General features: G+C 47.9%; 1 protein-coding gene across 1 annotated transcript in view; it reads left to right on the top strand.

Moving 5' to 3' along the window:
- TBX5 (T-box transcription factor 5) overlaps positions 1-10,673 on the top strand; it is a 44,171-nt gene extending 33,498 nt beyond the window's left edge. The window contains exons 8-9 of the mRNA XM_030860938.3: positions 683-909; positions 10,096-10,673. Coding sequence (XP_030716798.1) covers positions 683-909; positions 10,096-10,673 — 805 coding nt within the window. The remainder of the gene's footprint in view (positions 1-682; positions 910-10,095) is intronic.
- Positions 10,674-13,363: the final 2,690 nt, after the last annotated feature.

Genomic DNA, 13,363 nt, shown 5'->3' with positions numbered 1-13,363 from the left:
GCCTCTCACGTGTATTAACTAATTTCCTCTCTCAATAACCCTTTGAACCTGGGGTTTTTCATTATCCCTTTTTTACAGATGGGAAAAACAAGGCACGGAGAAGTTAAGTGCTATGTCATTGGCGACAAGTACGGCAACTCAAAAGGAAAGTCTAAGGCACGAGGAGCAAACTATTCAGATTAGGGTCACCTAGGTTCTTACGTGGCCACCCCAGGTGGTCAGCTACCATTCTTTACTAATGTTGGGCAAAGGCCACAGCCCCATTTTAAAGATGGAGACCCAGAAGTTAAGTCTCAGTGAGCTCTCAGCTCTTTAGCTTTTGAATTAGGGAATTCAAAGACGTCTAGAATAGGTTGAAATATTTCAACTGCCATGTGTGTTTATTGATTGTTGAGAGGGGTCTCAACTGGGGGTGCTCATTTATCTTTCTGCATATGTATAGAACTATTCATAAATCTACTCGCCTAATGTATAAGACATGAAAAGTGGTGACTAAATATATATGTATAGGATAGGATGCATTGGATGCACTTGAGTATAACTGGATTATTCATTCATCAAAGATCCCTTTGTTTCTTATTCTGTGAGTTTTCTGGTAGAGTCTTTGACCCTGTGGTTCGGCCAGTGGGAGGATCTCTATCAGGCCACTGATCAGTGATACTTCACATCTTCTCTCTTTCAGTAAAGAATATCCCGTGGTTCCCAGGAGCACAGTGAGACAGAAAGTGGCCTCCAACCACAGTCCTTTCAGCAGTGAGCCTCGAGCTCTCTCCGCCTCGTCCAACTTGGGATCCCAGTACCAGTGTGAGAATGGTGTGTCTGGCCCCTCCCAGGACCTCCTACCCCCACCCAACCCGTACCCGCTGCCCCAGGAGCATGGCCAGATTTACCACTGCACCAAGAGGAAAGGTGAGTGTGACAGCCCTGCCGTCCTGGCCACTGTCTGTACTTCTTCCTTCTTTTCCTTGAAAAAATAAGTACACATAACTACGTGTATTTATTTTTAAAATGTAAGCAATACAAAACTACAAAGAGATTGCAAGAAATTCAAACCATTCAAGTAAAGCTAAAGATTCCTTTGATGCGTCCCCCCGCTTCCTTGGGGAAAACTTATTTGAAATGTTCAGACCCATTTATTTATTTACACTTGCACACACCCACAAATACAAAGAGTTTTGCTTTTAGTTTTAACAGTTGATATCATACTGCATCTGTTTTGCAATTTGCATTTTTTTAAACTTTAGAATGCATCGTAGATACCTTTTCGTGAACTTAGAGTGGCCTCATTCTTTTTAGAAGCTGAAGAGGAAGTATTGCCCCAAAAGGATAAAGCTGAGTTTATGTTGCCACTAGTCGTCAGGGAGTGTGCTTCCAGGGAACCTCCTTGGAATTGGATGTGCCCTTTAGTTCACGTGCAGGGTTTCTCCCAAGTGGATTCTGAGCTCTTCTTTCCTTTCCAGATCAAATCAATACCGAAAAAGGCAGGGAGGGAGAGAACAAAATCACAATAGATTTTTCTCTCCTGTGCATCCCCTCTTTAAATCTACTAGGCTGCGGTCTGAGACACAACCTCGTTTCCTTTGCTAAATGAGAAATGGATGATTTTTTTCCCTAAGTTATCTGAGTCCAGAGTGGAGGTTAAGGAAGGAAATTTCTGACAGTTTTTCGAGGCAGAATCGAAATTTCTGACAGTTTTTCGAGGCAGAATTGAAGGCGTTGATGCGGGCAGCGGGACCAGAGAAACAGATTTGAGTCTCAGCTCTGCCCCCAGCTTCCTGTGTGACCTCAGGCAGGCGTCCTAGCCCTGCTGTGTGTCACTTTCTCCCTTTGTAAGTGATGCTAAGTTCCCTAGAGCAGTTGGTACTTGGTAAGCTGGGTGACAGCTATGAAGGAATAAGTGGCAGGTATCCCTCCAGAAAGTGAGTCCTGGGAGGAAGTGAAGAGAAGGCTGCTTATCTAGGTGAAGGTCTGGGATAACAGACATAAGGGGAGGGGGCCATGTAGCCTCGTGCTTATGCCTGTGGTCTTCAGAGTCAGAAAAGCAAGATGAATCCTACCTTTGCCATTTTCAAATGTTTATGATTAGGTGCGAGTTACTTAGCAAACATCACTAAAAGTTACTCTAAACATCACTAAAAGTCATCTATAGGTTCGGGCCCGTGATTGGACCTGTCTCATAGACTCGGTGTGAAGATGACATGAAATCATGCTTGTCCTGTGTTCAGCACAGGGTTGACTTAATAAACCGGCCCTGTTTCGCTCCAGCAGGCTCACGGCTCCATCTTTAGAGTGGCCCTGTTGGGCCTCACAGCCCTAGCAGCCAACACGACGCCTGTCAAAGCCCAGTGCCTGGTGCCTGGACCCCTTTTTTTTTTTCTCTTTTTTTTTGGGCTGTGCTCATGGCATGTGGGACCTTACTTCCCCAGCCAGGGATCGAACCCGCACCCCCTGCAGTGGAAGCACGGAGTCTTAACAACCGGACCGCCAGGGCAGTCCCCCATGGGTTTTCTTTAAAAAAACAAACAAACAAAACCCAACAACTCACTAACCAGAACCAATAGAAAAGGATGCTTTTGCAGCTTTCTCTGGAACGGGGGTGACGTCAGGAAAGGATCACGGTTTGGTGATTTGACATTTACCGAAATCACGTTTTGAAAGAGGGAAGAGCTATCATGGCTCCAAGCCTGGGGCTGGGGAGCTGACTTGGGTGAGACTGAGCTTCCCAGACTTACCTGAAGCCCATCCAAGCTCCTTGGATCTGGAAGTCCTGCGCAATATCACCCCATCAGGCCCCCTGGCCCAACTCCCAGCACGACCGCTGCCAGATGGGCTGGAGACCAGATGCCTGCAAACATGCCTCTTCAGGCACAAGCAGGGGTTAAGAATGTCCCATGAAACACAGGTCCCTGCACAGAGATTCTGTTTTATATTATATTTAAGGGTGCCCTGCCTAGGTTCCAGACCACAGCCTTTTCAAGAACGTTATTAAGTAGGTACTCTTATTAACCCACTTTACAAACGGGGAAACTGAGGCCCACAGAGGGAAAATTGTGAGCTCATGGTTCTTGAAGGCAGCATTTGAACCCAAGCCTGGTCTGCAGACTCTGCCTGGGCCCTGAACCACCGCCCTATCTGCCTCCATTACCTTTGCTTATGGGCTACGGTCTCCAAATTTCATCGTCCACCAGAGATCTGCTCTTGAGGCTGGGTCGAACACGCTGATTAAGAGCTCACCAGGTTTGAATTAAAGAGTTCTTTCGATTAAATTAATGCCAGACCAGCAGAAGAGAAGGAAGTTACAAAGAATCAGGGCGCTGTTTTGAGTTCAGCATTTACAGCAGCATCCTTGTAAACGCACTCCTGGAGGATGCAGGGTGGAGGCTTTGAACGCAAGCCTGACGGACCCTCTTTGGGTGATGTGAGGACTTGGTTTGCGTGGGGGTGTTGTGCGGGATCCTCGAGTGAACTTGGGATCCACTTGAGGCGGCCCCTGGGGAAGCTAGAGTCAGTGGCTGGTCCGTTGCCGTATGTTCCAGCGGCTGACACTTCGCAGCAGTGTGACCGTGGGTCAGTTGCTTCTCAGCTTTCTCAACTACCTTTTCTGCAGAATGGGGATGACGGTAGCACCTACCCCGCAGGATCGTTAGCAGATGAAATGAGATGATCCAGGTAGAGCACCTAAAAGAGAGCCTGGTACCTGTAAGTCCTCTATTGAACGTGAGCTAGCCCTGCCCTTGGGAAACTCACACGGTTGCAGGCAGCTCACACATTCAATGACTTATTATAGATTTGTTTGATGACAGTGGCGATCGAATGCTCGAATGCTATAACGGAGATACGGAAAGTGTTAACAAAATGCCGAGTGGGGTATCGATTGGACTAGGCTAGGGCATCAGGGGAGAATTTCAGCTGAGGTCTGCGGAGAGTGGGAGTTGGATAGGAGATTGGGGTGCCGAATGGGTGTCCAGGCGTTGAGAAGAGCACGCGTGCAGCCCCTCGGAAGATGGGGAGCCCGCTCCCACTGGGGCAGTGGATGGGAGGCCAGGGTGGCTGGAGCGCAGAGCAGGGGAAAGTGACGGGAGGGGAGGTTGCCAAGTAAGGCAGGGGCTAGCACGACGCCAGCCCTTGTGAGCCATTTTGGGGGATTCGGATTTTAGCCTAACACCGATGGGCGGCCATTGGAGGGGTCTGAACCCCTGAGTGGCGGGATTCAGGTTGTGCTTTGAGGCGGTCACTTTGCTGTGATAGAACTGATGCCAGGGCCCCGTTCAGAGGCTGTTGCAGGCTCTGAGGTGTGAGATGATGGTGGCTCAGGCCGGGGTGTGTGGAGAAGAGCTGGCGATGTCGGGAGAGTCAGGACCTCGTGACTGGTTGAAGATAACAGGGTGAAGAATTGCCCCTCGTTCACGGACGCGTACACTGGGGCTCAGAGAGATTGAGAAACTTGCCCAGAGTCACCCAGCTAGTGAGCCGCTCCGCCCCAAATTCATACATACTGAGGTCTGTGCACTCGGGGTGCCAGGCTCTTTTCACCTCTGCAGAAACCTCTGCCCTTCTCACCTCCCTCCACCCCCCAAAAGGGAGCTCCCAGAGACAGAGAACATTCCAGCCAAGCTCGGTCTGTCCTGCCTGCCTGCCTCGGAGACGACAAAAAGCAATTCATCATCAACCTCCATTGTAAAGTGATAAGGAATCAGCCGAGGTTTCCTTCCAGTTTGGGACTCCCGTTAAGTGATAACTCCATGGGTGGCTTCCCCCGACCCGGCCCCTGACTGCCCCACTATCTGACTTCCCCTCATTGTCTGTCTCCTTTCCAACCAGCCCAGGAGGCAGCCCCAATGAAATGTCAAAGGGCCAGGCCGGCCAGAGGGCCCCTTGTGTTTGGACCCGGCTGTCTCCAAACTATCTCTCTCGATGGTTGGAGCCAAAAAAGCTGGGAAGGTCTTTTATCAATGCCACTCAATCAAATCCAGGACCCCAGGGCCTGGGAGAGCACTTGTCTGTCTTTCTTTCCCCCTCCCACCCTGACTACCCTCCCCACAGTTAGAAACCAAAGGCAACCCAAATAAAGATTTCAGCAAAGCCATTTTCTGCGCTGGTACGGAGAGGGAATCGGAGAGAGTAAAGGGCTTTGCATCTTCTCAGTCTCCGTAGTTTGTAGAGCGATTCTACCTCCTTTTCTTTACTGGATCTTCACTGCAGTCTTTGAGCCGTGGGAGATGCCCTCCCATCCCCATTTTGCAGGGGGGAAAATAGAGGACTAAGAGCTTGGATTCCCAAGGTTATGTGGCTGGTGAGTGGCCGATCCGGGATGCGTTCATCAAGTAGATATTAACAGTACACTTACGTTGTACTGGGCACTGTGCTGTGTGCTGAAGACAAGGGGAGAGCACGATGGAAAAGGTCCCTGATCCCAGGAAACTTGTATTCTCGCTGTGGGAGACAGAGAGTAAGCAAGTCAGTACATTTCATGGCTTCAGATAGTGGCTGAGATCTGAACTGGAGTCTTTTGATTCCCAATCTAGGATCTGCCCACAATACCATCCTAGTTCTTTGCACTTTAAAGTTAAGAGCTAACAGCGTGGGGACAAACGCACACACAAATCCATCCATCCATCCTTAAGTGTCAAGGTTACCACCTTGTCATACTCTCTGAACACAGTGGGTTGCATGAAGGCTGAAAGGTTGGGGCCATCTAGCCGAAGGAGCACTGTTTGAGGAGTCCAGAGGCCTGAATTAGAGTCCTACTTCTGACTTGCTGAAGGTCACTCAGCTGAGGAGTGGCTGCTCACTGCTCTACCTCCAGGGTCTGTCTGTGAAGACTCCACCACGGTCTTTCACCTGAATGAACTCCAGCAGCAAGGGAAATGACCCATTTGGGAATGGTGACAATATTTACTCAATGGCATCAGTGATTTGCAAGCAGCTCTGTGAGTTTTCTAGCTCTGGAAGCCACCCGAACACCTTCAAGTATTGGATGACCTTCACAGAGCCATCTGTCCGATCTTCCAAGGGGGAAAACAGAGTCGACCCACATTACTTGGGCAGATAAGATTTGAATACTTACTTTAGGTACGAGGAAGATAGAAACTAGACTGCACTGTTATTATCTCAATTCCTACATGAAATGTAGGTATTATCCCCACGTACAAACAAGAACTGAGACTGGAATGGTCCAATGGTTCGCCCAAGGTCACGTAGCCAGTGAGTCAGAGACGTAACTGTGCCCTAAGATCTGTGTTCTGGATTCATCATTAAAGTCACTTTATCCAGAATCGACAACATCCAGAAACACGCAAGGCACCAGGGTTTTTCACACTGCCGTGTGGTGATCCGTGGTCAGAATCACGAAGAGGTTTACTATTGTCCAAGAGACTCCTCTGGGCTCGGGACATTATATCAGTATAATTGACCACCCTTACGCAACTTTCTGAAACCAAGCCGTGGACTCATCTGATTGAGGACTTGACCCTTGACTACAGCCCATTCCCCAACCGTGGAAGAGAAACAGGACTCGTCTGGGACAGAGGTCTTTGCTGTTGATCAGTTATCAGGCTCCCAATAAAAAGATAGAAACCAAACCGTCACGAAAATAAACACAGAGATTACATCCCAAGCATTTATCACGATCGACGTGAAATTTGGATCCTGGCTTTGGAATTTCTTTACAGTGAGATGAGAACCAAGAGGCACTGGAGAATGCTCACGTCCTGTTTCCATCAATAAGCCAGCATTGAGTTTTTCTTAGGACTCTGCATCAGATCTTTGGGGTATTAAGGATTGGAATGTGTAATTTTACGATTTTCCAAAATGTGCTCTGGCCTTTTTCATATTATTCTTCCTTCTTTACTTGTAACCAGTCTGGAAGGGGATCAGAAACTCGGGAATGGTTAGTTTGCCTTGTTTTTTTTTTTTCCTCTTGCCAGGGTACCCTGCAGCTGTACTTTCTATTATTGAAGAGGGGAACGCCCTGGTTAAATGGAAAACCCAAAGGTTATGATTCCAGCAACAATGGAAACATTCAGATTTATGGACCTTAGGGGGTGGGTGGAAGGAAGAATAGAGGGAAGGGATCAAGGGAGGAGGTGGCCAGGACAAACAAAGAAATAAGTCAAGAGAAGCAGTGTCTTTAAGACGCCCTCAAAACGCCCGGTTGAAAAGTGAAAAAACGTGGACGCTTGCTCATCTGAATGTCTTCAAACATCTGGATGGTTGGCACCATGTAGCTAGAACACCTGGAAGAGTGAGGACTGCATTTTTCACTTTTTTTTTAGACCGATGTTTGGGCATCCTACGGGTCCCAGATGTGTCACAGAAAGAGTCTAGTTAAAAATAAGTTTGCTTGCTGTTAGGTGGGTACAACCTTTGTGTAGATATGTGTTATTTGGGGAGATTTTTGACTTACCTGGGGGTATCACTTGGAGAATGATGCGAGTAGAGGGGTTTGGTGGAACCCACACCTGTTGGTTTATAGTCCAGGGTGAAGCCGTAGGACTTCCTGTGGGGAGAATGACTGACTTGGAGCTTTACATCCAAGGAGCACCTGCTCTTCACACAGTGTCAGCCTCCTGCCCTTACAGGTCCTGCCCTCGTGCAGGGGAGGATGGAGAGGGGCCAAGGATGTGTGCGGAGCAGGACCACAGCTACCAGTTGACTAGCACCTGGCACTCGGTAACGGCTCAGTCAGTATCTGTTGGATGACTTGAGTGAGTGGCGTTGCGTAGTAGAAATCGAGAGAGCTTGGAGGCAAGTTGTGGTCGGCAAGGTGAAGCAGACCCAGCTTTGATTCCAGCCTCTGCTCCTTCCCAGCTTCGTGGCCTTGAGCAAGTCACTTCTCTGAGCTTCAGTTTTTGCCTCTAAGAGATGAGAACGAGAGCAGCCGCCTTGAGGAACGACTCTAGGAGATTAGAGTCAGGTCACTTAGTAGGTGCTTAATAAATCATGGCTCTTCTTTCTTTCCTTACTTAGTCCTGCGTCCTGCCCACATGCCATCAACCATCACAGTGGTGACAGTTGTGGGAGTGTCCCAGTGTTTCATTTTTCTTTATACTTGCCAAACTCAGGCCTATTTCTTTTCTTTTTTTTTTTTTAAATAAATTTATTTATTTTAGGCTGCGTTGGGTCTTCGTTGCTGCACACGAGCTTTCTCTAGTTGCGGCAAGCGGGGGCTACTCTTCGTTGCGGTGTGCGGGCTGCTCATTGCGGTGGCTTCTCTTGGTGTGGAGCACGGGCTCTAGGCACGTGGGCTTCAGTAGTTGTGGCTCGCGGGCTCTAGAGCGCAGGCTCAGTAGTTGTGGCGCACAGGCTTAGTTGCTCTGTGGCATGTGGGATCTTCCCGGACCAGGGCTCGAACCCGTGTCCCCTGCATTGGCAGGCGGACTCTCAACCACTGCGCCACCAGGGAAGCCCAACCAGGCATATTTCTTAACGTTATTCATTAGGAAGAGATTGGAAGCGAGGAAAGAAAAATCTCCAGTTTGGGGAGTAAAATTCCAGCCAAGGAATGAATCTGTATGAGGTTTACATCTTGGTAGAAACTCCCAAGCATTGCTTCCCTTGAAGGAAACACCTGGAGGTGTGTTATTACAGACGAGGTCTGCCATGACACAGGTGGTGTTACCCTGGTAACAAGAGCTGCCCTTGGTGATGGGTATCAGGAGATTTACATGCTCGATTTTATTCCTTAGCTGCCCAGTGAGGTAAGTATTGCTAACTCTGATTCAAAGGTGATAAAAATGAGTCTCAGAGATGGCAGATGCCTTGCTAGTGTCACACCGACATTAAGTACAAGAGCTGGATTCAGACTCACGCATGTCTAAGTTTCTTAACCTGAGGTCTGCATTTTAGGGAGTCCTTGAGCCCCTGAAGTTGTGTGCATCACTTTGGTCTATACATACAGTTCTCAAAACTTCGTGTTTCAGTTTATTTTTCTGGGACAGAAAAGAGCCCAGCTCTTTTGTTAGTCCCCAGAGGGGTCAGTGACCCCAAAGTGGTTAAGGAAGACCCTCTTTCAGAGACAGAACTCTCTCTACTGCTCTCCAGTAGGGATTAATTAGCGCTTACAGAAGGGAAGTGACTTGTTCAGTGATGAAACAGTGACACATGAATTGGTACCAACTCAACAGATCATGACTGGGTCCTTGTTCACATAAGGCATCAGGAAAGGATTTGGGGATTCATTCGGGCTCCCGTCCATTTATCCACTTTTCCATCCACTGTTCCATCCATTGCACAAGTATTTGCTGCGTGTCTTTCTGTCTAGCATGGCATGGAAGAACAGGAATTTTGTCACGAGATTCCTAGGATTCTAATCTTAGCTCCACTGTTTATCAGCCATATAAGACCTTGGGCACGTTTCCTGACCTCTGTGTGTCTCCTTTCATCTGTAAAATGAGGAGACTGAGAGAACCCACCTCATGGGGTTGTTGAGAAGATTAAACGGGTGACCTCGTGGAGAGTACTCAGAAGAGTGCCAGGCAGAGTAAATGCTGTATGTGTTGTTACTGTTACTGTTGATGCTGTTGTTATTATTTTTGTCACTAGGTACGTCCCAGGTTCTGGGAATACAGTGATGGGTAATCCAGACCATGTCTTGCCTTCATGAAGTTCACATGCTGGGGAGGATGGAAGATAGTAATTGTTATTTACTGAGTGTTCCCTTGTACCAAGCTCTGGACTAAGTACTTAATCTATATGTTCCCATTTCATTGTCAACACTTCCCTTTCTAGGAGGTGCTGTCATGACCCTTTCCATTTTACAGATGAAGAAACTGAGCTCAATTTCCCCAGTTTACTAGAAACTATACAAAGCATCTTTTCTAATGATTGCATTAATGTTCTATTGAGGGAATATAGTGAAAATTATTAAAAAAAAAAAAAAGGAAACTGAGCTTGGAAAGGTCAAACTGTTTGCTTAGAACTCCGTAGCCCAAAGTCTTAGCCGTGACAGTCCACCCTCTTTTTATCAGAATGGAGGTTGGAGCCAACCATCTTCCGGACTTAATTCTTCTGTCCTTGGGCCAGATGGCTGTCTCTGCCTTGAGCTATGGGGTAGCTGATCTGGCCTCACGGGTGTCTGTCCTCCTGTCTCAGCAGATGAAGAATGTTCCACCACAGACCATCCCTATAAGAAGCCCTACATGGAGACGTCGCCCAGTGAAGAGGACCCTTTCTACCGCTCCGGCTACCCCCAGCAGCAGGGCCTGGGTGCCTCCTATAGGACAGAGTCAGCCCAGCGGCAGGCCTGCATGTATGCCAGCTCCGTGCCGCCCAGCGAGCCCGTGCCCAGCCTGGAGGACATTAGCTGCAACGCCTGGCCCAGCATGTCCTCGTACAGCAGCTGCACGGTCACCACCGTGCAGCCCATGGACAGGCTACCCTATCAGCACTTCTCTGCTCACTTCACCTCGGGGCCCCTGGTCCCCCGGCTGGCTGGCATGGCGAACCATGGCTCCCCGCAGCTCGGAGAGGGAATGTTCCAACACCAGACCTCCATGGCCCACCAGCCTGTGGTCAGGCAGTGCGGGCCTCAGACTGGCCTCCAGTCCCCCGGCAGCCTTCAAGCGTCAGAGTTCCTGTACCCTCACGGCGTGCCAAGGACCCTGTCCCCGCATCAGTACCACTCGGCCGTGCACGGAGTCGGCATGGTTCCAGAGTGGAATGACAGCAGCTAAGGCGAGGCCTACTCCTTCACTGCCATTTCCAGAGGGAGGGGAGAGAGGGAGAGGGACAGTCGCAGGGAGAACCCCAAGGACGAGATGTCTCATTTCACCCCATGTTCACGTCTGCACTTGAGAACCCCCCACCCTGCCCCAACACTGATGTAATCAGTCGCTTGAAACCACAATTCAAAAAATGTGACTTTGTTTTGTCTCAAGACTTAAAAAACCGCCAAGAGGAGATGAGTCTTTGCCTCCCCCGCCCCTCCCCCCCACCACACCCATCAACCGGCCACATTCACACCACCTCCAGATGCCCTCCTTGATTTCTTTTCTTTTGGTCTCCAGAAAGTCCTGCCTCCTGGAGTGTTTGATCCTCATGCGTAGTTAGAGTCCTTCCCTGTCTTGGTGTTAATGTTGACGTTGTTATATAATAAATAATAATATATTTTTTTTCTTTCCATTTTCTTAACGGGACCCAGTCCCTTATTTTGGGGGAGGTCTGAGGCAAGTATGTTTCAAAATATGTATTTGTGCAGTTGCCCTCAAATACTCCTCCACCCCCAAACCTAAATCCGCAACCCTCCGCCTTGACTAAGAAATTACCTACCTCTGCCATGTGGTGTCTCCGATTTTGTCCTCCCTTCCCCATCCTCACGAAGTCCAGTTTCGCCTGCTACCAACCAGTGGAGTCAGGGTAACACCAGACTCCATCTGGCATCCTATCTTACTCGACCCTCCCTGTGTTCCCGGCTCCGTGTTTTTCCCGCCCGCTAAAACGTGGCCTATAGCTTCCCGACCGGAAAGCTTGCTTTGAAAAACTTAAAAAGCCCCGGTTTACATGCGGGCAGAACTGTGATAAGCAAGGCGCAAGCTCTGTGCTGACAAGAGTTGTGAAAAAGCCAAAATAAATATTCGTCCTGATTAAAAAAAACAAAGCCAGCCCCCAGCTTCCAAACCTCCATCACTGACGACCCAATCTGGATACAAAGGCAAAAGCCACCATCCTAAAGAAGCAGCCAGACGTGCTCACTGAGGAACGTTCTCCAAAGACATCACACCAGCACCAAATGCAGGCCCAAACTGTGGTTACTGAAGGCAGAAAACAGAATGAAAAAAAGTGTGTAAGTAAAATGTTATTGCAGGGTTCTTCAGATGTAATAGTTTACTGGTACTATTTATTTATAAATAGGAGGTCTAATTAAGTAATAACCTGAAATGAAATCCAGCATGGGATCTGGCCCAAAGCTTTTAATTTTATGGATACTCAAAACCAAGTTTGCGTTGTTTTTGTTTTTTTTTTTCCTTTCAAATGTGCTTTGCTTTCTTGATTAAAAAAGTGTTGTTTTGTGTTTTTTTTAACTGACCCTAATAAAGAGAACAGGGTAATACGTGAGACTGCGTATGTTCAAGTACGTGAGAGTGTGTGTCTGTTTGTCACGTGAGTGTCTTTATGCGATGATGTCTTTTTATGTTGCTAAGGCGGGGGGCGGGTGAGAATTAAGTACTCGTTTCGTATATTTGTGTGCCAGTTAAAGCCTAATAAATGCCATGTGCTTAAAAAAGTACAGGGACTTGAACACCCATTTTTTCTCCCCTGTTCTTTCGATGGACTGATTTGAGAGGAAATGTGGTGGAGGAAACTGCGCTCTCCGGTTGTTCTCAGGGGTATTTGGAATCCTGTACTTGAGCGTAATGGAGCTGAGTGTGTTCACCACTGGTTTAGGTCTCTGGAATGGAGATATTTGTTTTAACTGAATTTGGGTCGGCATCGGAAAGGAAAAATCATCAGGAATCCCAGCTGATCAAAAAATGATATCGGCCATACTGTACATAACACCTAATCCTTGGTTTTCTGAAGGATCTCCCTCTTTGAGTTAATTTACTGCCAGCAAGGGTTTTGGAGGTCCCGATACAGGCAACTTTACAGACCTTCAATGGATATTTACTTAAAACCCACGAATTTAGGCTGTGTGAGTTTGTCCTATCTAACACGTGGAGGGCAGAACAGAGCAGCAAATTGATAAGTAAATCAGTGCTGCAGTTTCTTTCCTATTTTTATAATTTCAGCTCCCACACCTTTCAAATGATCTAGAACCATTGAATATGTCACATCCCCTTAAAACAGGAACAACTGGCTTGTTAATTCCAAATTGTTCACTTCATCAGGTCCCTCTGGACTTTTCCTAGGCAAAGAACTCCCAGGAAGTGTGAATTAATTATACAGAAATGACAATTCAGCTTCTTTCAAGTACAATGGAGAAACTAGGTCAATGGCCTTCCTGTCCCCACAGAGAATGAATGAGGAAAGTTTCACTGGATAAGTTCTGACTGTCTAAACAGATACATACTTTGATGGGTTAAAAAAAATCTTTGAAAAAATTACCTTCTAAACTAATTTACCAACTATACAAGATAGGCAGTCTTACTCTTTCTCTTTCTGTCGTAAGAATAAGGAATTCATGTCCCCATCCCCAGCACTCAAACAATTGCCCCATAGGAAAAATCATTAAAAGCAAGTCCAGGGCTTCCCTGGTGGCGCAGTGGTTGAGAGTCCGCCTGCCGATGCAGGGGATGCGGGTTCGTGCCCCGGTCCGGGAAGATCCCACATGCCATGGAGCAGCTGGGCCCGTGAGCCATGGCCGCTGAGCCTGCACATCCGGAGCCTGTGCTCCGCAACGGGAGAGGCCACAACAGTGAGAGGC

Source organism: Globicephala melas, chromosome 13, assembly GCF_963455315.2.
Source record: "Globicephala melas chromosome 13, mGloMel1.2, whole genome shotgun sequence".
NCBI lineage: Eukaryota > Metazoa > Chordata > Mammalia > Artiodactyla > Delphinidae > Globicephala > Globicephala melas.
Note: the sequence above shows the minus strand (reverse complement) of the source record. Positions and strands in the feature narration are given on the sequence as shown.